Source organism: Colletes gigas, unplaced genomic scaffold (assembly GCF_013123115.1).
Source record: "Colletes gigas isolate AHSC1104 unplaced genomic scaffold, ASM1312311v1 Colletes_gigas_Sc00025, whole genome shotgun sequence".
Classification (NCBI taxonomy): Eukaryota; Metazoa; Arthropoda; class Insecta; order Hymenoptera; family Colletidae; genus Colletes; species Colletes gigas.
In genome coordinates this window covers 680,445-705,153 of record NW_025106654.1, presented here as the reverse complement: position 1 = coordinate 705,153, position 24,709 = coordinate 680,445, and the positions used below count along the sequence as shown (strand labels likewise).

The window sequence follows — 24,709 nt, the reverse complement described above, 5'->3', positions numbered from 1 at the left end:
ATAACTTCTATCCAAACACCAGAACCCTGCCCTAAGAGCACGATGAAAGACACCAACCCGCGTCGTTTTCAGTATCTTTAATATCGATCGAATGAATTATTATAATTTTTAATGGGTTCGGAATGATTACACATACATAAAAGGCCCCTCGATGATAAAACGATGTAATCACAATTAAAGGTATTTACGTATCATAGCAATATTAAATCTATCGTCTAAATGTTTACATTGAAATAGATTAATATAATTCTCTTTACATGTAAACGTTAATTTAAAGTACAAGCTTAGAGAAATTGGTCGATTAATCACGATTAGTATACAGTGTTCTCGACGGAAAAGTCAAAGAGCAAAAATGCGACGGCGCTCTAAACACGGAAACGCCACGGCTGCTCGTGAAAGGCAAGAGAAACACAAACCATCCCGTTAATGGTTCTATCGACGAATTAGGGTTAAAAATGACCCGGATCGTCGCGTCGGCGCCAAAAATCTTTCCTACCAGACTCCACGAAATTACAACTTCTTTCGGTGCCTCCGTCCGTCCTTCTTTATTGCACGCGTTACGTATCGTTGCCAGAAAACTCCTCGCGAAAACAGAAGCAATCGATTCGAGTAACGTACGATCTCGAACGACATAGTGCGCCCTAAAAGTCAAGCGATCCGGAATTTAACGCTCGCTCCTCTAACAGCTTCGGTTCCGGACTAATCGCGGACCGCGTGACTCTTTGAACTTCTTAGAAATTACGGGTACGATATCTTAATCGAAAACGAGCTTAAATATCGAGCACGAACGGCTCGCCTTACTTTACATTTTTAAATAAAAAATAAATACTCTGGGCGACCTCGCGCTCGCGCGAAGCCTTCGTTTATTTACTTTAAAAGCCGACCCGCCATAACCTACTCCCTTATCGTTGCTTTTATTTTAAATCTGCAATGGATCTATTTACAATTTAAATTTACCTCGACCATCCGTTGAATCGACAGCCCTTTATAAATACGTAATGAATGCGGTACGTGCCTACTGCCCCGTGGAAATTTTCGGCCGTCAATTTGGTACACGTGATCGTCGACTCCATCGAGGCATCGCGTTTCTAAAAAAAATCGTCGAAATCGCTAAATTAAATTGTCGTTTAAAAATTGAAACGATGCCCCAGGGCATCGACGATCGCGTACACTGTTTCCGAGGACGTTTTTTTTCGCCATTTGTCTCCCTTTCCCCCTACAACGGATGCTCTCTTTCCATAAATTGTAAGCGAAAGGATAAAGATGGACTATTGTCGCGGCATAATTCACGTTGGGATTTAAGCACGGACTGGATTTGGACGCGTCTTCGTAGTGGATGATTTAATCAATACCCTGTACGAGGAGCAGAGGATCTTAAATTAACAGCAATTCCTTCGACAGTTTTTAAACTTTCTAATAGTGTACCGATATCATCGCACCGTCTAGACGAAACGAAAATCAATTCTCAAAATTTGCCAGGAATTAAAATACCAGTTAGCGTAAATCAGAGCAAACGTTCGTCGTTTGCAAATACCTCGAAAGTCTGACTTAACAAGCCTAACAATCAAAACGTTTCGATACTATATATCGTATGAAAGTGTCGCTGGTGAAGTTGTATCGTTAAAATCTTACTGTTTCTGAAAGAAACTCTAATACACATCGAGACATACAGATCGTATACGAGATAAATATGCTCCAGGAGTCTATGTGTATGGGCACAGGAATGAAATAAAATTAATTCGTCGTAGAAATTTTTAGGAAGTACTTAACGTAACGTCGAACCACACGCATAGATGATAAATGAATTTTTCTCATTCTCGATCGCGCGTTTGCAATATTTTGCGCGCATCGAACGACGCTTTTAGTCGCGTTCTTTCGTTTTTATCGCCGATCGCAATTTATTTAATCAAACGTCCCTTTTTACGTCTAATTGCAACGAGTAAAATTCGTTTGGAATTTATCAGTTCGCGAGGGAACGTGTACATGGAAATGGAATAAACTCAAGGGCCGTGAGTGCCGAAACATTGAGTCCCGCGACACCTGCCTACGGCCTTGCTCTTTTGTTTTCCCGCGAAGCATGGACGAATTAAAATTGCTGCGCACCGAGCAAAGAAGGGTGCTCGACGAGCGTGGGCGTGAAAACGACAAAATCTTTGCCGAGCAAAAAGTCGAATTGAGTAGGGAACGAGTGTACCGCGAAGTTTACTTCATCTTTCGTCCATTTCTCGCTACCCACGCGGCTCGAAATAACGAATAACAATTAAAAAAATACTATTATTTAAAAATATCTCCAAGACTTTGTAATTTCGATGTTATAATATGCATCGCGTAGAAATGAAAATTTAACGATTCAATGATACCAGTTATTTCCGCGTTAGCGCAGCCTCGAACGATTTATCGTTTGCAAAGGAAATTCGTTGTCCGGTCGATAGAGTCAGAGGCGATGTTCATTCCTACGGCTAAAAAATTCAGCTCCCGCGAACCAGGCAAATTCGAATTATGCATGCACACATGAATAAAACAGGAACGCGAAGATTTCTTTTTTTTTTCACCTCACCGGTTTCATACACAATTTAATATTTTAATTTCGTCGACGAAACTCGGATTTTAACGACCTCCCGGGCCTTTTAAAGCAATTAAAACTACGCCCGTCGCAAAAGAAACGTAAGTATGAATAACGCGACATAATTACTGTAACCGCGGTCTTAACATATTTCGGCGAACAACGACGCCGCGAAACAACGAAACTCCATTTACGTTAGTGGTTGAAATTATTACACGGCGAGTAATAATTTCATCAATCATTCGTATTTGTCTCGTTTACGGTAATAATCGAATAGTACTCGTCACGTAATTGCCACTAGACCGCTTTAATACAATCGACGAACTGTGTGCGTAAATAATAAAGCTCCGGTATGATTAAACCGATATGACATAAATAGAGGTCTGTTTAGTTGCAGTTCGTTAAAACACTGACTGACAAACTTCGTCGTCTTAAAGTGGGTCAGCGAAGATCAGTATTCTCGGTCCTTGAATAATGTTTTGCGTATCGTGGCCGAATCTCCAAGATATACATATACTGTTGAACGTCAGACTAGCAGAAAAATTCATTTCAACAAAATTCTAACAGTTGAAAATCGTTTCACTAACTCTGATATTCAATAACGTAAATCAAACGTCGTGCTTAAAAATCATGCACGGTGTTTGACGACTCGTAACCGGATTTTAAGGATGCATCGAGCCCACGATACGTAATTTGACCTGTATTAGCAATCCAGTCGCTAAATATTATTCAACGTTCTGGTTTAGAACTGACGTAGATCGTCGTCCACGCCGCGATTGGCCATAATTGCGCCGACCATTAACAAGAATGAAGCCGAATAGTTGCTGAAAAGAAGTTCGGGATGAATTACTGCAAGTAAGACTGCGCTCTACGTTCGCGGAAAAATCTTCGTGAGTCATCGAGAAATCGCCTCCTCCCGTGATTAGCATCGATAATGACACCGATGACGCGGAAAGGAAAGATTCGTTAACGCGGTACTTAACTCGTACGTAACAATATTATTAAAATTGAGACCGCTGCAACCCTCTCTGTACTTAAAACTCTATGTTATACATATATTCAATGGATAATCGCTAGACTTAGTCGAGCATGTGCCTATACTTCGTCGATATCTTCTCTCGATAAGGATGGACGAGTGCACAGTTGCGCTCGATTAACTATGGACACATGCCATCTTCGTTTATACGTCCCCTCCACGAGACTTAATCCTTTTAAAGTTGAGTTTTTCAAAATAGAACCAAAGCGTAATTTCGTCGGGCAGAAAATAGAACTTCCCTATTTTCTCCATCATTTTCTCACGATTCCCTGCGTCCCACACACATACTTCGAGCGAGGCGACGAAAAACGCGTTTACGACCCCTACTCTCAAAGGATTAAGTCCGTCCCTTCGATCAATCTTCGAGGCTCGGTTCGCCAAGGTTCGTTTAAACGCTTAGTATTATCTACGTCTTCTTTTGTGTCGACGTTTTGGGTCCTACAGGTTTATTGTTATCGTTTGAAAGAGTTCTCGTAGCCCTGGTATCGCGATTGCCTTCCCTTCCGTCGCGTTCTCCGCCCTTCGAGAATGATATGTTCGGCCATCGGAAACGCGTAGGCCGTCGAACAAATGGATGGATTGATCGGAATTAATTAAACGATCCCAAATTCCGTCGTCCTCAACTGCTGAACGAGTTCCTCCGTCGAGCAATGCGTCCAGTTGCCGCGAACTTCGACGAATCTCGCGTACTTGCGACCGAACTTCGAGAAACGAGACGCTTAGAGCGTGTTCCGCGCAATTGCGAACATAGCTTTGGATTTAGACAATCTTCATCCGACTCCTACTCTTCGAAAAAGAACGCTGGATTTCGGATAGTGAACGGTCGAGTAGAAATAAATTTGTTCAGAAATCTTATCAAGCAGCAGAGACCCTCAGTCGATCAACGAATTCAAAGCAGAAACAAAGAAATAGAACTATATAGAAAATTCAGTATATATTTAATTTTGATCGTATTTTTAAATATTTTTATTCCTTTCTTTTTATAAAATATTAAACTTTCAACTTATTTTGCGATTGATAATCGTAATTGTCGTGGACTGAGAACCACTGCCCCGAGTGGAGCTCGGTTAATTGCGTGACACGAATAATTTCAGGATAGGGTAAATAAAACCGTAGCAGGGAGCTATTAACCGCGTACCTGCGACATAATTATAGTTACAGAGAATGACGTTTAACTTGCTTACGCGGCACTCAATTCGAGCAACGAAAGCCGCGAGAATGGAACGACAAGTGTTCCGAGGCGCAAAGGTATCGAAACAATTTAAAAAAGGAGAATGGTAATGTACATTGTTACGGAATTAGGCCTGCGACATTGTTCGACCATCGCGTTTCTAAGGTAAATGATAAAAATACAAAGTGACGTTCGATCGTCGCGATCTTGCGGTCACGTTTCGGAGATTAAAGCGTCTCATCTGCTCGGATTAAACGAGGATCGTCTCGTTACTGTCCAACGGGACACGTTCATCTTCGTTCTCGCCATCGCAAAAGTTATACCCGACGCTGTGAACTATATCGAGCGTCGAGGACCAAATTTCTACTCGTTGTCACCGCAAACTAATAGTAAATCTCGCATGCACGATCGTCGAATCGGAATCGAGACGGTCGAAGGAAAAAGATTTCGTGTGTACCGTACAACGAGAAAGGATAGCAAACAAATTCACGTTATACACATATGCGATATAATACCTCGTCTCGTTGGACAAAATATAGTTACACGAGTATAACTTTCGAAACCACATAGAAATTCGTCAATTTTATACAGATTTATTTTCTGCAACGTCTCGTCTTGAGATTAATGTCTTTTAGTCCTGTTATCCATGTGTGGGTGACGTAGGAGTCAATGTGTTAAGCTTCTTGCATAAACGTTGCTCGTCGAACGAAAGTATTCAATAAGGGATCTTAAAAGGGTTGATAATCACCCAACCGTGGATAGCGGAGCTGAACTTTAAAAGTGGCTGAAGTGGAAAACCCCGGCCTTTCCATCCGATGATCTCCATCGAGATTCGACCAGAACCGCCTCGTACGAGCCTTTCGACGGAAGGATATCGCTACTCGACGAAGCTCTGCCTAGTGATGGGAACGATACTTCTCGATCATAGCCAAATTCAACTTTCATTTATATTAAAAATTATAATTCGGGCTGATCCAGACCGTTTTATTCATCGACAACCATTGAAATCTCAATAGAATTTAAAATAACAGTTGACTTTTATTTTTTTTTTAATTCTATTCGAAAATCACTGTCATCTTAACGCTTCCGTAAAACATAGACACCTTACCATATTCTAAGGTTAACGATGGACGATTCGAATAAACATACTTACGAATATATAAAAATACCGAAGAGTAAACTACACGCTGGAAGGACTTTAATCTCGAGCGATGAAAAAAATAGGTCAAAACTAGCTTTGACCATACTTAGAACATTTGTTTCTGTTTACTAGAGTATCGATTATCGATAGCTGCTTTGTCGTCAAGGTACTGACACCGCCTAGCAATATATCCGGCGCGTATCGATGTTACGCGTCGATACCAAACGCTTTAACCCTTCGATCCGTTAACACGCTTCCGAGTACTCAATCGTCCAACGATCGTTGATAAGTTTCGCATCAGTCCCATCACTGGCAACGTCCGTCGTCGGCGAACAATCGTTTCCATGCGTTACGTCTCGCGACGTCGTTATCACAACTTTATTATATCACTCAAATGAAAAAATAAAACTTTCTGAAACGCAACTCTGCTCGTAGCCGCCCTCCGAGGGCTAATTACACACTCTCGACGCCCGCCGGCTATGAAACGCCTCGCTCACGAGGATAACGTTGTTACCCGAGACTTCGTCGAGGAAGGAAGACGACATTCTCTGGGCGAAACCTCGTCGCGACTCAAATAACTGGGTCCCTTCGGAAAATATGTCGCGAACAAAGTTCGTTGGAAACGGTTACTCGACTCCGTGTCTCCGTCACACCCGATCGAGATTAAAAAATAAATCAACCAACTACGAAAGGAATCACGAAGGATCTAATAACCAAAAACCTTGATAAAATTGTCACGTTCTTCCTCGATCCTAGTCGCTAGACTAAACACGCCGTTTCATCCCCAGCAAGCTACACCCCCCCAGAGACGGGCAAAACTCTCATCCAGATGCAACATTCTGAATAACGAACAAACAACAAGAAAGGTGGGCGAACTTTCTTAATCAGACGTCGATGTATTTTAAATAAGCTTCGCGTGCCATTTGCATTTGCCCTAAAAAGCTTATATCACAGTACACCGCGCGTACAAAAGGCGAACGACCTTTTACCCGTTGTTCGTTCCGGTAAAAATCACGATCGAAATTATATAAATTATCGTTCAATCGAAATTTCCATTCCATGTTTGTTGTTCGAACGAAATTCTGCCCATCTCTGGCTGAACCGTACCTTTCCTTACTCCTGGTGGCCGTGTTCACCGTCGTCGCCGTCGAAACTAGAGCGCTTTCAGCAGGGCGATCACTCCGAGCAACCAAACCGTCCCGTACTCCTGGATTCTCGAGGATCCAGCGGCGATGATCAGATTCGGCCCGGTCCAATCCGCGTCCGAGTCGTCCAGACACTCGAACTCGCAGCAACGCTCGCCGACTCGAAACCTCTCGCATTTCTGGAGCATAAGATCGATTGGTCGGTCAATCACCACGCAACGATGCCTCCGCTCACGGAAATCCAGGTCACGATAATGGGGAACGGACAAAACAAGACGTTATTTTCCAGTCTTTAACCCTTTCGCTTCGAAGAACGTCGAAATTTCCATATACGAAAAATCAACAATAACGAAATCGCGCGGAATGCATCGTTTTCGAGAAAATTTCATTTAAATATCTAGCGTTACGAACAGACGGTTCTCCATCCCGTTGGAAGTATTTTAAATTGCATCGCGGCCGAATCGAGAATCCGATAGGAAAGAAAGCGTGAATGTCAAGAAATTCCGATATCGTCGATGCGAATATATTTTTTTCTCATGCGAGAATTCTCTGAAGTTGGCGCTATAACGTTCGAATTGAGCTCGATTAAAAGACGATCGGTACCGAGATCGCCTGACTTTTTTTTTTTTGCGAAATTCTTTCGAACGCGCAAAATTCTCTTCAAGCTTTTCCAGTTTTCTACTAATCCAATTTCCACGTTCGTGTAAATTCAAAAACACATTTTCGCTCGCAATTTTGCCTTTCGAAGCAAACGAAGAGCTAATTCGAAAACGTTTCTCTATTCAGCCAAAAATGGAAAAGCTACAGTCATATTCGAGAATCATTTTATAACATTTTTACTCGATGGAGTCTTCTTCGGTATTACGAAAGAAAATTAAAAGAAAATTAGCGATTTCTAATGGACTCGCGCAGCTTTTGCGGAATTAATTAGCCGGCTATGAATCGTTACGAACGTTCCTGGGTTTGACACGCTGCTTCCAACGGTGGTTAAACATGAAACGATCAATTCTCTTTGTGCATCGGATGGAATAATATCGAAAGACCTGCGAGGGAAGTTTGCGTTTACGAGACCCTTGTTTCAGAGGTCGTATGTAAGACAAGTGTTCTAAACGGGTCACGTTGTACAGTAAAATTCGTCAAGAAAAAGATTCACTCATGAGCTAATAAACACTGCTACTCCCGATATTCATCCGTCAGCCATTGTTGGTTACGAATCTCGAGGCGTATTCCCAAATGTTCCAAAGGCATTATGCGAGTATCCAGCATAATCAATCGCATCGGTGCACACGTCATTCATCTTCCCGGTATATTATCGCGAAGACAAGATATCGATGTCGAGATGTGCATTCAAGAGAATAACGTTTTCAGGCCGTTGGGTACTCAAAAGTAAACTCGAGTGGCAACACATGGGCGCACACGCACCCACACACCGTTGTCGACACCTATGGATACTTGGCTCGAAGCCTGCACTTCGCTTTAAGCTAACTCTGAACACGGACGGATCTCTGGATACCGAGTGGCGGGATTGTCCGTACGGACAAGAAGAAATAAAACTGTTCGAAACATATCAGGCCGTTCTGTGTACCTGTTTCCCGCCCCCAAAAAGGCTCGACGCTGCCGCCGTTGCTGCAGTCCGCACAATTCATCCGCAGTGGCCTCGTATCTTGTTGTGCATTTAATCGTCGACAATTGAGCGAAATTAATCGCAGTCGAAGCGATGGAACATGTGCAGGATGCGGAAAAGAAATGCAAATAGGGGTGGGCCGTCGAGGGATATTCTTCGCTGCCAGAAAGTTTCAGAAAGAGCCCTATTGTCCGTCAGGCACAATGGACACATTGCCTGGCATATGAGAGACGTTCCAAATTAAAAATAAATATATCGTCCATCTTAAATTACGAACCCAAAAAAAAAATCGAACAAACACGAAAGCAGAAAGTTTCATCGAACTCGAGCCCGGTTCGTGCGTCGTGTTTTATCCTCAGGACGAGTGTGCTACCAAAGTAGGACGGTCTATTTCGAAGCGAGCCGTGTAATAAAAACCACGGTGGAAAAAGACTGACAGCCACGGCGATAATCAAGAATTTAAAAGTGTAGCGAAAGGGTTACGCGAACGATGGGAATTTACGATGACGGGTGCGCTAAGCACCGCAATATCGCGTTCTATTTTCGTGGAAACTGGCACGAAGACGCAAGGAACTGCTCGACGAAATCGGCCGAGCCAAAGCGTATCGTGCAGGTATCGCGGGCTCTGCGTCGACGGGCACGCAACTGCCAGTTTCGTCGTTTCTTGTAAACGGTAGAAAGATATTGCAATTGCGCGAGATTACCATAAAACTCGTCGCATGCTGGGGGGCTGCTGGCCTGGATATCGTGCAACTGGAACAACACGCGTACTACGTGATTCGGAGGCGTTTAAGCGGAAGTTGAACGATCGCACCCAGCCAAGATAGCGAACCCTACTCCGCCATTTTCAGCTTTATACGGAGATATTTGTCGTTTTTTTCTTGTCGCGACAAAACTATGTAATAAAAGGGAATCGTTTGAGATTGCTAAGCAACAAGTAGAAATACTTCTCGTTCGAGAATTTCAATCTTCGTTTACGAAAATGTTAAAAATATTTAACACGCACGCATTTCGTTCGCGCGTGATCCAAACGCCCACGTTAAAGTATGATTATTCAACGTTTTGCCTTTTAAAGCTCGGCGTCCATATATTTTCATGAATATTCATATCGAAGAGAAAGAAATCAGTATCATACATATTTTCAATGATGCGACGTCACGGGTGTACGTTTTGTCGAATTAATCGACTGCGCAGAGAAATTTTGATAAAATCCGTCTGACATTCGTTAAAACGTATCGCGAAGCGCGTAAATGTCAAAGTAATTCGACATCGGACTGTCCACGATTAATTTGAAAGATTTGCTTTTCACACGAAACGAAATCACGTGTTTAGGTGTAATACGCCGTTAGCTGTGACGTTGTGACTGTGTGCTCCATATCGATCTTGCACCTTTTTCCACGCAAACACGGGAATTGCGTCTCAAATTGAATTCACGGTCCCAACATACCGGCGCTGAAGCTTATCCCTACAAATTGTTTAAAAACGACGAAGCCTGATGAGATTGAAATATGTTAGATACTATTGACGTCACCATTTACATCACGAATACATTCCCTCCTATGGAACCGTTAAATGAAACAATTACAAACGGTTCGAGACTTATCGAGACGCGCAACTGGTACATCGATGTGCGTTGATATAATCGTGTTTGACATCCGTTCGTAATTGCTGTGAGAAATAAAATAAGCGACGACGTCGCGTATAATAAATATTTCTGAAATTAAAGGGATAGTAATTTCAATATCAGTTTGATATTTCAATGCAATGCTCCGGAATTCATACGTATCGATATTTTGTAATGAATATGCCATTGAATCGGTTCCGTTACTAACAGTGTCCAGCGACGTTTGCATAATCTCTCGATACACTTGTAATCTTCCTATTGAAAATCGGATTACATTGATTAAGCACAGAAACGAGAAACCCGTGAGAGGTGCAGTCCATTAGGACTAGAAATTTCTACTACAGTCTCTCGTTTCGATATTACGTTACACTGTTTCGACCTTTGCAAAACGCAAGCTCGCTTCGAAACGAACTTTATACTTTGTTCGAAACAGTTAGCTATTTTATCTCATTTTATTTACACCCTTTCAACAAATTAGCAACAAGAAAATCTAATAATAAGAAGTTCTCGCAAGTATATGTCCGCCATTCTATGGCTGGAGACACTGTCGGGCAATACTTTCTGCCGTTAAAGTCTTTATTGGCCACTCTGCGGATTTGAAGTCGCAATAGTTACGTGAGGCGTCGGAGTCCCGCTAGGAAAAAATCTCGTTAGGGGCTCGACGATGTCACGGTAAGTGAAAATTTAATAAAGCGATTACCAGCCTCGGCAATCGCGTTACGGCAATTCGTAAATAAGTTAGTTTTCTGTTTACGGAAACGGTGAATCCCTTTAGTCACGGAAGCACCTTTCCCCAACCGGAAATAATCATCAGTCGCGACGGTTATTTAAAATCCCATCGGTCGAATTCGCGAGCAAGTTTACAAAATTAAACGACGACATTTTCTTTTTATCGTCGCGGCAAACATTGCAACATTCACCGGCAAATATTTGAAGAGAAAGCATATAAATTAATCGAGGTTTTATTTGCTGCTCTGAATTCTACAGAGGAAATTTATATTGTGAGAATGAAAGAAGCTTTGTATATTAGAAGTTTGATAGCAGAATATATAAACATAGTTACCCTTAAAAATTGATCTAAACTGTTGACGCGAAGCAGAGAAAGAAATAATTTAGAAGTGAAAAATTTCGTTCAAGCCCTGATTTACGGACGTAAATTCAAAGAAAAATTTGTTGCTATTAAGAAATTGTAAAGTAAGAAATTTCAATATAACTTTGTCGTTTGAAATAATCATAGGCAATACTAAAAACTCGAGGCCAAAGCGTCCGGGCCGCGACTCTCCAATCGCTTTCAATTAAATATTCGCGAAAACCGAACGGAAAGTTTCACGTTTTCCAATTAACGTTTTCCGTCAAATCAAAACTCTCGACTTTCCATCGTTGCGGGCTTTGAACTGCATTTATCCGTTTTCAGTCTCAAGCTTCTGAAATCCTTTCATGTCCAGGAGTGGCAGGAACAACTTTGCGTTTAAAACGCATTTAAAACAGAAATCGACCGAATGTTGCGGCGGGGCGGGGGAGTGGATAAAAAAAGAAAGGTACACGGTGCGGTTCGAAAAAGCGCGTTATACCGCGGATATTCTGCGTGTGACGTTCGCGAGATTGCCAAGATTTAAAGTTACACAGAGACCCGGACGAATAATCACGGAGAAAACGTCGTTTCCATTTTTGCAGCCGGATACAACGACGTTTCGAGTAATTATACGATCGGCGCTACAAACTCGCACGTGGCACGAAAACGTCCAGGTGCTTTGTTACTGACAAACGTTCGCCGCGATCGAGAGATAATTTTTAATAAACGACGCGTGCGAGGAACACGACCGCGAAGTTCCTTCAGGAAATGCAAATGAGAACGCGAAATGGCGTTTTGATTAATGAAAATCTCTCTCAAAATGGTACGCGGAGTCACGCCATTCGTACAGTTTATTAGGGTTTCGCGCCCAAAATTAATTATAGCTTTTCACGACGCTTTGGTGAACGGGGAGCCAGATGAACATTATTCGTTACAGCTCGCGTGAAAAGAAAACAGCGCGATTGGCAGCGAAGACACGATGAGTCGAGTGGACCCTCTAATTCGTGATTTAATTAAATTATCCGGCAATTTCATGGGCCGTGAGCTCAGAAACGTCGAGCTTTCGAGAGCAAGACGTTCTCGTCCCCTTTAGTCCGTACGAGTGGCGAGTAATTGACCCGTTAATTCGTAGATATTTTCGCGACGATTCAACGAGCCCGCACGGCCGGAAACCGAGGGCGTCGAGGATCCGGGAATTCTCATCCGCGAAAGCGAGCTCATTAAAATCATTTACACCGGTCGCATCCGTGCCGCGTAATCGATTCCGCACGCATCGATGCGGCGTGATTTCGTCACGCTTCGAATAACATTTCTCTCTTTCGTACGTTTTTCGCGCCGACCCACATGCAGCCCCGTTCATTAGTCCGTATTTCGACGAATAATAAGCGAACGGAGGCGAAGAAACGCGAAAAATGGAAAAATTAAGGTCCCCGCGTCTAAATATCTCGTTCTAGCGTGTTTGGCTTCGATCGGATTTTTAATCGGATCTCTGTCAATAACGGCCAGGAAAGTAATTGAAAGACGCACGTTTTTAAAATCGATTTCATACATATGTAATACGATAATGTAGAAGAGATTTTACGTTATATTGAAATCGATTGACTCGATTCGGAACGCGAAATACCTTGTATTCGAAAGATTGTCGGAGCTTAGGGTTTGAAGAACGCGGTTGACACTCGAGATACCAGCGACTGAATGGAGTATAAAGGCAAAGGTAAATAATAAAATGGTTAACCCAGTTCTAGTTATACGTGTACATCGATCTCCTTAATAACTTCGCCACTCCAATTATAATAAAATATTCCCGTGAACAGATCTCAACAGAAACGAAGCCATCCTTACAGTGAGTTCAAGGAACTAGAACCACGTCGTTAACCCTATAAATATATACTGATGCTTTAAAAAACTTCAAACGGTTTTAATCAAATAGATAGTTTATAAAACAAGGCACTATTTTATTTTCAAGTAGACATCAGTCGAGCGTTTTTCTCGAAACTACATTTTTCAGAATGATAGGAGGGATAATTCAAACATTAATAGCCCGATTGACGTCATCTTATGAACGAACTTTCCTTTATAACGTGCCCGTAGCTGGAACTATGATAATACTTTCATCTTCATCAATTTTTTTTTTATACTTGAACAAAGAGCGAACTTCTATCCAAAAGAATCGATTTTTGAATTCTGAAAATTTTCAATTTGTCCTGCTTCGCAAATTGAAAGTCCACGAACGGTTACGAAAAGCTTTGTGCTTTTTAACTAGCACGATTTTAAGGGAACAAAGCATGTTTGAAGTTTTGATTGTCGAAACTTTCACGGGATAGTCTTCACGTTTTATAAAGAAATAATCGATTCCATGAACCTCGTACCTGTGTCGCCTCCTAAAGGATCGAAATATGTTCTTTCGAATGGCATTTGGAGATCCTTCCGGAAACGTGGCACGTAAAAATTCTTTGAAATCTCGCTCGTGGCTGGTAAAAACATTTCGAAAGAACAGTCCAAAGTGGGTGGGAACTAACATTGACTCGAATGGTTATACTTACATAGGGTGGCGAGCAGTAGATGGCTTGACACCACATTGGCTCCGAATGATAGCAAACGCAGAGACTGCAAACCGCAGGTCCTGGCACATAGAGGAGACCGTGCTTAACGATGCCGCCCTGGAAGTCCGTACAGTTCTCCTCCAAGGCGCCTGAAAACGATTCTCCCCTGAATACCACTGTTAAACGATCGTCCGCGGTGCACTCGCAAAGGCGAACTTTTATTCGTGTCCTCTGCATTGCAGTTACACGGTTGCAGCTGTTCTAAGTTCAACTAGTATAATGTCTTCCATATACATATATCCCGTGTTCGTCAACAGTCGAGGTCGACTGTACCTTAAACCCCACGAAGAACAAAAAAATAATTTGACAACGCGTTAAATATTTCGTCGTCGGTATTTATGGACGATGCAGAAACGAAGCAATTTTAAATTTCAATGCTTGGAATAAAAATTGAAATTTTAAATTGAGTTAATATTACGTGTAATATGATATTAACGCAAAAATTCCGGAATTTTTCCCACTGGTCGAGTCCATTGTTTCCTTAACTTCGTTACGAATTAAATTATTCCGCTACCGTGGTAATATTCGTACAACACGATACGTGAGTCTGTGAATTTTATTTTTAGAAAAATTACGAGTAAATTAGATTATGGAGTTACGGTAAAGTCCAGAATGCTAGGAAAATACTGCCAGGCCACGGTACATTACCGTGCCAGAGGCTATTTTCTGTAAAAAATTTTTCAAGAAGGTCTGGAATTTTTTAAATTTCACCCTCCGATATTCCGAATTTTCGCGTAAACATTTCACCGCCATTATTCTTTTCTATCGATATTTAATTCCTTGGGAAGAACAGGCGAAACCCCACTGTGACACGTAATTCGTAAATCTATGTCAATGTCCAATTGATACCATCGTCTTCCAAGGAATGGAAATATTTAGCCGAAGACCTACAGTTATTTTTTACTAGGATAAAAGACGTCAGAATAATTAACGCGCGTATAAATGTCTCTTCACCGTTCAAGATTGAATACTACTCCCCCAATACGAATGAATAATAAACTGAAAAAGAAAATATTCTTCTTCGTGGCTACCCAACAATGAATGATTCAAACTACATCGAGAACGATTCCAGTCTCTCGAAAGATTAATAAATAATTACTGCGAACAACGATCCTCGTGATAACGTTTCCTGCCCATGTGCAACGTCGATATTGTTCAATATATCCGGCAGAAAGTCAGCCGGCTAAATCGATCAATCGACGAAGCAATCAACTGTTTCACGTGCGTACGTCACTGGAAACTAACAATTGATGAGTGCCCATTGGTCAATGAAAAACAAAGCACGAATGGTTTTATCATTATCCAATCTCTGAATGAAACATTCACGGCAAACTGACGACCCACACGCTGACTAATAAATTAAAAGATAAACATTTCGTAAATAGAACTCTGTAACAAAACGTTTAACAGATGATCTCTGCGAGTGTTGATATATGTGTAATATAAACTACCGGTAAGTACAGGTACAATATAATTATAATTATTTGAGAAAAGTAAAAATCAATAAATACAGTTAGATCTGGGCAAAAGTCGTTTATACGAGTCAGAGATCGTAAAATGTACGGTTTGTTTCGATAAATGAGGACCGATGGCGTATCGGGAATTCTTGGCAATTTCGCGTCTGATCGATCGCAAGGTTCTACTCACTTGTCCTCGAGGGAAACATGAGAACGACGAACAGGCAGAAAATCCAGGCGAGGATCCTCGAGTGGAGACTCGAAGATCTCTTCATGGTCCTCGATTGTCGTTGCGAAAGGGAGAAGCTGCCGAGTGATTCGCAGCTGTACCGCTGGGAATCGACGAGCACCGACTATTCCAGCAACCTCTGTCCACGCACTGCAGCCAGGAGCATGTTATCTGCTCGACAGAAATCAGAATAACACGTTTTCCTCATCGTCGAATCAATTTCGCGTGGGACTCTTCTGATTGATCCTAACGTGGCATAATGGTCGCGCGCGACCTTAACCAGCAGTTTGATTGCCCCTAAATGACTCCAATTATCGCCTGGGTTCTTTCGTGGTTAAGTTCTTACACTTTGAAACTAAGTAAATATATCGTTTGAGATATTCACATTTTCTCGCCTAACGTCTCGATAAAACATTGAAAGTCCCATCCATCCGAAGAACCAGAGAAGAAACCACGCATTCGTCATCCGAACAATCTGTATTCCCAACAATATAAATTTACATTTCCTTTATACGATCAATCTTAAGGGGCCAGTCTACCTTGTAGGCACGAAAAATACATGTTTCTTTGTGATTTTTTTTTTGCGGGCTATTAAAAAGCGATTAATTCCGTGTTTTGTAGATACATTTATTATATATTTAGCTATATTTACGAATTTTTGCAACGCATAATATCTGTTGATTACGCTGTTTTTGTTGATCAACAAACAACAGTTTTTACGAACGGCGCCCGACTGCGTATGTGATATCTTGCGAACAAGTTATCCGAAATCCAAAAACCAACGATATTCTTAATGTAGATGAGTGTGGTTATAGCATGTACTAGGATCTTTTCAAAAAAACAAAAAATGGCAAAATGGCAGCTATTTTACGAAAAAATACTGCATATTTTCATATATTCGGTTGCTTTTTTGTTAATAAAAGAAAAAGTATTGCATATATCGCAATTATCCTAGTTCATGCTATAGGGAGACCAGTTCTAAAGATACTGTATAAATTTCATGTTGATATCTTGAATAGTTTTTTCGTTATTACATGTGTAGTGCCGAAAAATGTAGTTTCGAGAAAAACAGCTTTAAAGTTTTACGTCCAGTTATACCTGCGTGTGGTACATTACAGCAGGCTATAACTTCGTTAGTTTCCAGAATTTCAATTTAATATTTGGCAGATATATTTTCGAGACTACATACTAAAAGAAACGCAACAAAAAAATATTCGATTTTTTAAATTTCACAAGGTAGAAAGGCCCCTTAATCGCATATTCGTTCCAATATCCCAGGTTTACCGTAACAAGTAGTCTTCCAAGTAACAAACGAAATATCGACATCTTCGAGTGCAACTCTGTTCCAACTGAACAACTCTTCCAAGGTACTGATTTAATGTTCGACTTTTTAAGTGCATATCGAACTTGTTACCACTCGATAGCTCGTTTGTTAGAATAAATTTCGCGTGAAATCAACGAAGCACTTTGATTCGCGATCGACCCTCAGAGAGTCAGCAGTATTTCTCCTTGGAAAGAAATATACCAAAGTTTTCTCGGTTACCTTGCTTATAAATCGTAAAAGTATGGAGTCTGATGCAACAAATGCCTAAAAATTCGCAGCCATTAGATCGGTGAAATTAATTTCTCAACTTTGCGTTTATTGGATCTACTCTCTGCTTACAATCGTGTCACCAGTGTTTTGCATACTCTAGTTCACTGCGCTATGTTGCTTGTCTTATACTAATTGTTTGCGTTTGCGTAATAAGTTTGTGGCAAGGTTGGCAAACAGCCTTTGGCTGCACCTCTGCCACTGTGCAAATTATTCTTGTATACCAAATCCTAACTACCGTACTAATATGCATCACATAGATGTTTATAATAACAATACAATACTAAACTTTCATCTTCTTCTTGTGTATAGCATCCTCAACTTACGTTTAAGATAAATTATAAGTTAAGGATCGAGTTCGATTAGGTTGCATACTTATTTCCTGAACAAGTTTTCATTCCTTCTAAAACAACTAATTTCATTTACAACGTCCGTGTTACTCGTTACTGCGTTTATATGGTGAATGAAATCTTAATCGATTCGTTCGCGTTACAACGACGAATAAAAAAAATACAAAGAGAAGCTTTTCGACGTAACCAGGTCATCCGCGTTTGAAAGTAATGCAAACATCTAATATTGGACGTTCAGTTCGCGCTTAAATATTCCATTATATTAATTGGTGTCTACTTGCTAGTCGCAAAGTATGCTGCCGCAACGATTGCCTGTTAAATTATTTAGCGCTGCACGCCATTTGCAAACGTGTCGTAACTGACGCCAGCACGCGACTGCTGCGAAAACATCTGCGAACGCGTGACTATTAGTTGTGGGATTGCAGTACGAAGACACGATCGAATAATAAATATTCATTGTTGCATCAGTGGATATTTGTCGAGGCATTAATATCGTGGAATGTTCGTTTCATCGTTCGAAGGAAGTTTAATCGCAGCCACCCGCGTGTTTCTTTAAAATTCGTCTCTTTTATCGTTTTTGTCCCTCTTTGCGTGTAGAGTAAAACAATTTCCGCGACAACGCGTGGACGCGTTCTCGTTGAATCAAAGTCGTTAGAGAAGGCTCGACGCTTCTCGTTTCTTTCTGGTTCTTTGCTATGGCACACCGCCCTTTGTAAAAAGTACGTTTTGCCCGACTACGCGTCCACCGAGACGTTTCGTTCTTTTTTCAATGTTTATTTAACTACCGTTTTCGACAGAGACTTCAAGCTGCTCTCGATTAATCTCGTTAGCGGAAAAGAGAATATTTATTCTGGATTACGAGAACCAATTCTGCCAACGCTTTTGACGATAGCCGTACGCCAAAGTTAACAATTTATTTGTTTCCGTCTCTCGACGAATCTCTTTACGAAAGCATCGACCGTTTGCTTAGTTTCCATAATGAGAACAGGAGAATTCCCGACTCGAATTCCAATTAAATTCTCCGATTTTCAGATTTCGATCGTAATCGTCTTTTTCTCTCGACTTCGCCGAGAAAGTTTAATTGATCTTTTGAGAGGTGTGGGTCAAGTTACATGGTTGGTATACACGGTTCAAGTATTTGCGAATTCATTAACGCGTTTACTGTGCTGCGGGAAATATGCGATCCATATTTCATTCGACCCTTGCTATATCTGCGCCCCAAGTATACAAACTCGAGCAACTGAAAAGTTCTACAGTCGCAAATAAAGCAAAACATAAAAATTCAAGCTTCTGTCGACCACGTGTTTGACACCATTATCTTAAAAAATTATTAGACACAAGATTTTGAGAAGCGTTAAGATTCGTTCCAGTAAATATAACGCCGCAACGAACGTATTCTACGTTCTGAATCTCTTTTGTAAATACCAGATTCTTCTGCATGCAACGGATCGAAGTCGTAGCAGTTGCGTCGGCGTTTACATAACACGTTGAATCGTTTGGTTTCGAAGAAAGTTCTTGTAAAACCGACAATGATACCATTGAACAACGAAAGCACTCTGGCACAGAACTCGGGAATCGTTCGACAAATCTGATGAGATTTATGGTAAATGTAAGTACCTCTGCAACGCCGTCTTTAAAAAAAAATATGTTTTCAGTCCATTAGCGACGAGAATATTCATTGTATATGTCTCTTTGCGTTATTAACAAAAAAAAGTCTATTCCGATGATGATATTGTTATTTTAAGCCTTCGCACATCGACGTTTCCGCGCAATGGTCGATCAGCAACCTCGATTTATTTTTACGTCGCGTAAAACATACTGAACAGGATAATAGTTGAGAATATACCGTCTCATAATTCGTATGAAACAAATATTACGTAGCTTCTGTCCTAAGGCTAACAACGAGAATTTTTCTTTATCGATACACGAAAGTTTAAAAGTCATCGTTCCTTTTAGATTTAATCTTATTATTATATTCTGTATCATTTTATATTATTGAAGGTTCGTACAGCGTGTTTCGAGGCTTTCTCGCCAAACTGCGGAAGTATACTTTACAAGTGAACACGAGAGAAAAGTATTACACGAAGGTCAGCTATAAACACTTTCCTACAAAATTATAAGCAACTATTGAACGCAACACAAAGTAGGTAACAACGGCTTTTCCGCTGCAGAATATGAAACATCGATCGTGTTTGTCCTACCTTGCGTATTCGCATGATGTTTAACGTCCTGAAAATCACGATCAATTACCGATGGAAAACGATATCTTTGGATCCTCGTCTAAGAAAGCTATTACTATAAAGGTAATCAAATACTGTAAAAGAAAATAAAGAAATATACATACAGGGTGTTCGGCCACCCTTGGGAAAAATTTTAATGGGAGTTTCCAGAGACCAAAATGAGACGAAAGTCAAAAATATCAAAGTTATTAACAATTAAATTCAAAAATTTCAAGTCGTTCTGGAAAAATTATTTTCGGTTGCGGGGGTCAATTACAATCATTTTTTATGAATAGACATACCCCCGAAATCCTACTCACTTTCTAGAAAAAAATTCGAGAAGGTGTGAAATTTTACGACGAAAAAAACAATTTCAAATCGTTCTGGAAAAATTATTTTCGGTTGCGGGGTTCAATTACAAACATTTTTGGTGAATAGACATACCCCCGAAATCCTGCGCATTTTCGAGAAAAAAATTCAGTACGGGTGAAACTTTAAACGTTAATAACTTTTTAACGAAGCCTCCATCAACAAATTGGTATTCTTGATTTTCGTCGTATTTTGGCCTCTAGATTATCGCATTAAAATTTTTCCCAAGGGTGGCGGAACACCCTGTATAATATCAACTATCAGACACACTGAATCGTTTAAAACCAGTAAACATCACGCAAATACGCAGATGCGATAAACGCGATCGATCTTTCATACTGTACAGTAGAAAGTCTGTTTGTTACTTACATTATGCATTCGATATCACGTTTGTAGCAAAGCGTTCGTAGTTGACCTTCGTATAATATTTTCCTCGTATTTCCACTTATAATAATAAACTCCTGCAATCTCACAGGAAAAACCAGGATCCGAACGTTCCCGAAGAGGGTCACGCAATCTCGCGATAGAAACTTTGCATAATTAAATACTTGCACGCCATTCTGCTAATGGTAAATAGTGCTAACGAAATTTCACGTTGCTTTAAATTTATCTTGCAAAGAGAAAGCAGCTCGTAACGGTCTATTTAAAGAAACTTCCTCGATATAAAGTGAAGGACGCGATTCCACTTTGTACTTAAGTTTTAAACACGAATGATCGAATGTTCGATCAATCGTTTGCTGTCATCTTTCGTATGTAATACTTTTGTAATTGCTAAGTAATCAGTTCACGATAACCCTTGCAAAGTTAACGGCCTACCATCGAGTACGCTTTAAAATTCCCTACGGGACGGAAACTCGTTTGAAATTGCTGGGGATCGTTGATCCATCGTCTGATTAAAAAATGGAATTACAGGCGTACACGCTCGCGAGATCATGCACGTGCCCCAGCCTATGTGTTCGTACAAACAGAGCCTCGAACTGGCCAGCCTTTGAACTTACGAGGGTTGCAGTCTGTACGTTATCCTAATACCACGTCGAGTTGCACGTAGGTTCGCGTGATTGCTGCCATATCTATTATTTACGCGTCACACATTCGCGGGGCAAACACGTCTACGGCCGGCCAATATTGTTTCTGCGCTTTCGATGGCGAGAAATTTCAAATACAGAGCGAATTGTTCGAAACGAACCATCACCTGATCACTTAATTATCTTCATTAGTTACAACGGTGCAATGGAATAATCCATACATATATCATTTCAATCCTATTAAATCCTCCATATAAATATAATGGTTAAAACCTAAATGAAACATAACCTGAAACATAAACCTGATTAAAACATAACCATCGACGGCCGAGACATAAATTCGAACGTTGTTTTTAATCAAAATCGCAAATAACTTTGTAAACAGATTAGTGGTTGTGCGAATGCTCTAAAATAAACCCAATATGGAAGTTATTTCGAAAGTTTCACAATTTTAACAAGTCGTATTTAATTATTCCCGACTTTCCAAGTATCAAGGTGAGGCTCGTTCGATATCAACCCGCGAAAACAAGCTATGTCATGGCCATTAATTAATTCCGTGTATTATTTATTGTTTAATTAACGAGTCGGCGCGTTACAGTAATTGCTGGTTTCGAAGAGCAAAGTTCATACACGTCCCACTGATGATTCTACTGTTTAACAAGAAACTTTCGAATCGTATAGATACTTCTAATCAAATTGTCAATTTGATGACATTCCGAACGATCTAAAATGCGAGGAGAGTGTTACAATGTCGTCCAGAAACACTATCGGACTAATAAATACTTGTTTGTATGGAAACGTCACTTTTAATGCCGCTTCGACGGAAAGCAAAGGGTGCAAAGAGTGCATTAGAGGACGTGAACAATTGATACGTGGACCATTTGCGAATCGAGTGTTCTGCAAACACAGAGAATCATTGAATAGTAGTGAGATTTCGCGCGTCCGATCCAAGATTTTTCACATTTATCAATATTTTTAATCTTGCTTCACGATAAAGCAAACAATTCGATGCAGAATAAACGATATTGAGATTAATTATAATTAGGCAGAAGCGAGCATTGATTATAAAACTTGTAATATTTGCCAAAAAGTATATTCGTACCATAGTTTGTTCCATCGCGAGTCGAGTGCTACGCAAACAATGAAAGTTCACGAAAAGTAGGGAGGTTTAGTTTGTTCAATGCGAATTTTGTGAATTTTCTAACCGAATACGTTCGACTTTTGCATATTTTATTATTTCATTATTAAAGAACAAAAGAATTTTATTACACAATTACATTGTTTCGTACATAAACGAGCACGTTGCATTGACTTTGAGTTCTTATATCGTCTCGTTAGTGCACGCTTTCTGTTCTGCCTCAAGAATATAGTCGAGGTAAAAAGTCAATAAGTCTAGTTGGATATGGTAAGCTTTCCAGATTTATAGCTCAACTTGAAAACGTGAATGTACGCGCATAGCAAAATTTCGCAATAAAAACGAGGAAAAAGTGGAGCAAGCATATGCCACCGAGTGGAAAATCTTTAACATCGCAGAACGTTTGAATTAAATTAAAGTCAGACATTAATCGTTACGATCACGTGTAAAAACAATCGAATTATAATTAAAAGAGTAGAATAATTCATGAATTTTGATTTTTATAGCGAAAATCAAAGGTTGAAATTAGGCGTTTTATGAATGGTAACCATGTCTGACATATGCTCAGACTATATCACTGAATCGTGGCTGCCACTTAGAGATCGAGGTCAATCATTCAGCGGTCTTAATCAAGTCCCACGGGCCAAAAATCTTATTAGTATAGTAATTCCGTTCTAACTCCATTTTAAAAAAATATCGATACATTTGTACCATTTTTCTTATCGAGCACGATTGTTTTCTTGTAGATAGATGGATTCTTTCATAATAGTATTGTTCGAACTTTTAATTGGGGCGCAAGAACTATTTTCTGAAGAATTTCTTTATTCTTTTGTCGTAAATGCCTCGCGAACTACTCATTTTTTCGAAATACGAAAACAATACACCTAAAAATAATCACTACGAATTAATACGATTCCTTAACGTCGGATGAATAATGTTAAAAACAGCATCTTGCCATACATTTCTGAAATATATTTTAGCAGACTACGTAACAAGCGAAGTACAAGAAAGAAAAAGAAATAATTAAGAACTCCTTTTTCAGTGGAAAGAGCAATTACTGCGAACGTAGATTTTATTCGTTGACCCACGTTGAAGGACATTATAACAAATTCACGAGCATGTGTACCGTAATTTCAAAGTGCATATTACACTTTTCAATTAAAATCAAATCCTTGCGAGGTAGAGACGTAAAGTCTCATATTTTTTTAAATATTTTTTCCATTATTATTTTTAGACAAAAATGTAACCGTTCGTGATTATCGAAAAAATAATCATTCCCGTACAAAATTAGCCCTGAAACTAATGGAAAAATTATATCGTAGCGGCGATCGACTAATTACTTTCTTAAAATATTAGCAGATTGAATATCCAATAGGTTTTGTTGCTTTGTACGTATCGCTGGTCCCGGTACTTTTACCACTCGACGCTCGTAAACATACGCGCTGTCGACAGCAACAGTACTATATGTGGCAACCCACCTTACACCCACAACTTTCGTCGCAGATATACCGAATTAACGCTTCGAATCTGTCGCACGCGCGTCGACGCATACATTCAAACGAACTCAACTGGTCAAACAAAATAATTGTCAGAACAAAAATTAACCTGACACGGCCCTTGCTAATTAATTGGCATTCGAACTTCGTACGTCGAGGTTTTGATAATTAAAAGAGGATAATGTATTAAGTTTGTACGTAAATAAGTTTCGCGAACAGTTAGACTTACTTTTGTTATATGTCATATAAAGGGGAATCAACCCAATAAATAAAAACTTATTATTATTATAGTGTCAGTATAAGTTGTTTGGCTCCTACGTTGCACGTTTACAATATTATAGATCTCCTTGCACTCGATCAATTTAATATTTCCTCTGAGAGATCCTGGGTGGACAAAATTTATTCAATTTTATTCAAACTAAAACTTTCTTTATAAAAAAAAGTTCCACGACCGTTTCGAGCCACCAATTTGAATATAAACGAACACGTACCTCAAAGAGCATGCTATCAACGAATATAATACCATAATCAATGGACTCTTGGTCAAAATCCCTGATTTATTTCACGCGTGCTGTTTATGAACAAAAACAAAAATTGCAAAAATTACCTGTAAGGTGCATCACGCTTCCTCCGTGCCTCGTGTCTCGGAGTCCATGTGTTCCACAGCGGTCGTACTCGTATAGAGACTGTTCGCGCGCAATTGAAGCAAGACTGGTCTCGTTTCCGGGCGAACACCAACACAGAGATCGACAAAGGCCCTGTCGATCTTGATCTAAGAGAAGAACGATGATCGGCGGGCCCGAGTTGTCGCGAGAAAACGTGGACCGCGATTTGGCTCGACTACAGGCGCGCTCGATGG

At 40.2% G+C, this 24,709-nt stretch overlaps 1 protein-coding gene across 2 annotated transcripts; it reads right to left on the bottom strand.

Moving 5' to 3' along the window:
* Positions 1–118: 118 nt before the first annotated feature.
* LOC122401521 lies at positions 119–24,709 on the bottom strand. Of its 2 annotated transcripts, XM_043403709.1 has the most exons (5): positions 24,458–24,709; positions 15,627–15,836; positions 13,920–14,068; positions 7,019–7,235; positions 119–1,088 (listed from the first exon to the last, which is right to left on the bottom strand). In XM_043403709.1, the coding sequence occupies exons 2-4, from the start codon at positions 15,709–15,711 to the stop codon at positions 7,065–7,067; spliced, it is 405 nt and encodes a 134-aa protein (XP_043259644.1). In that variant the 5' UTR covers positions 15,712–15,836; positions 24,458–24,709; the 3' UTR covers positions 119–1,088; positions 7,019–7,064. The 2 variants fall into 2 exon arrangements, with proteins under 2 accessions (XP_043259644.1, XP_043259643.1); XM_043403708.1 differs by lacking the exon at positions 119–1,088 and having other exon boundaries at positions 5,396–7,235.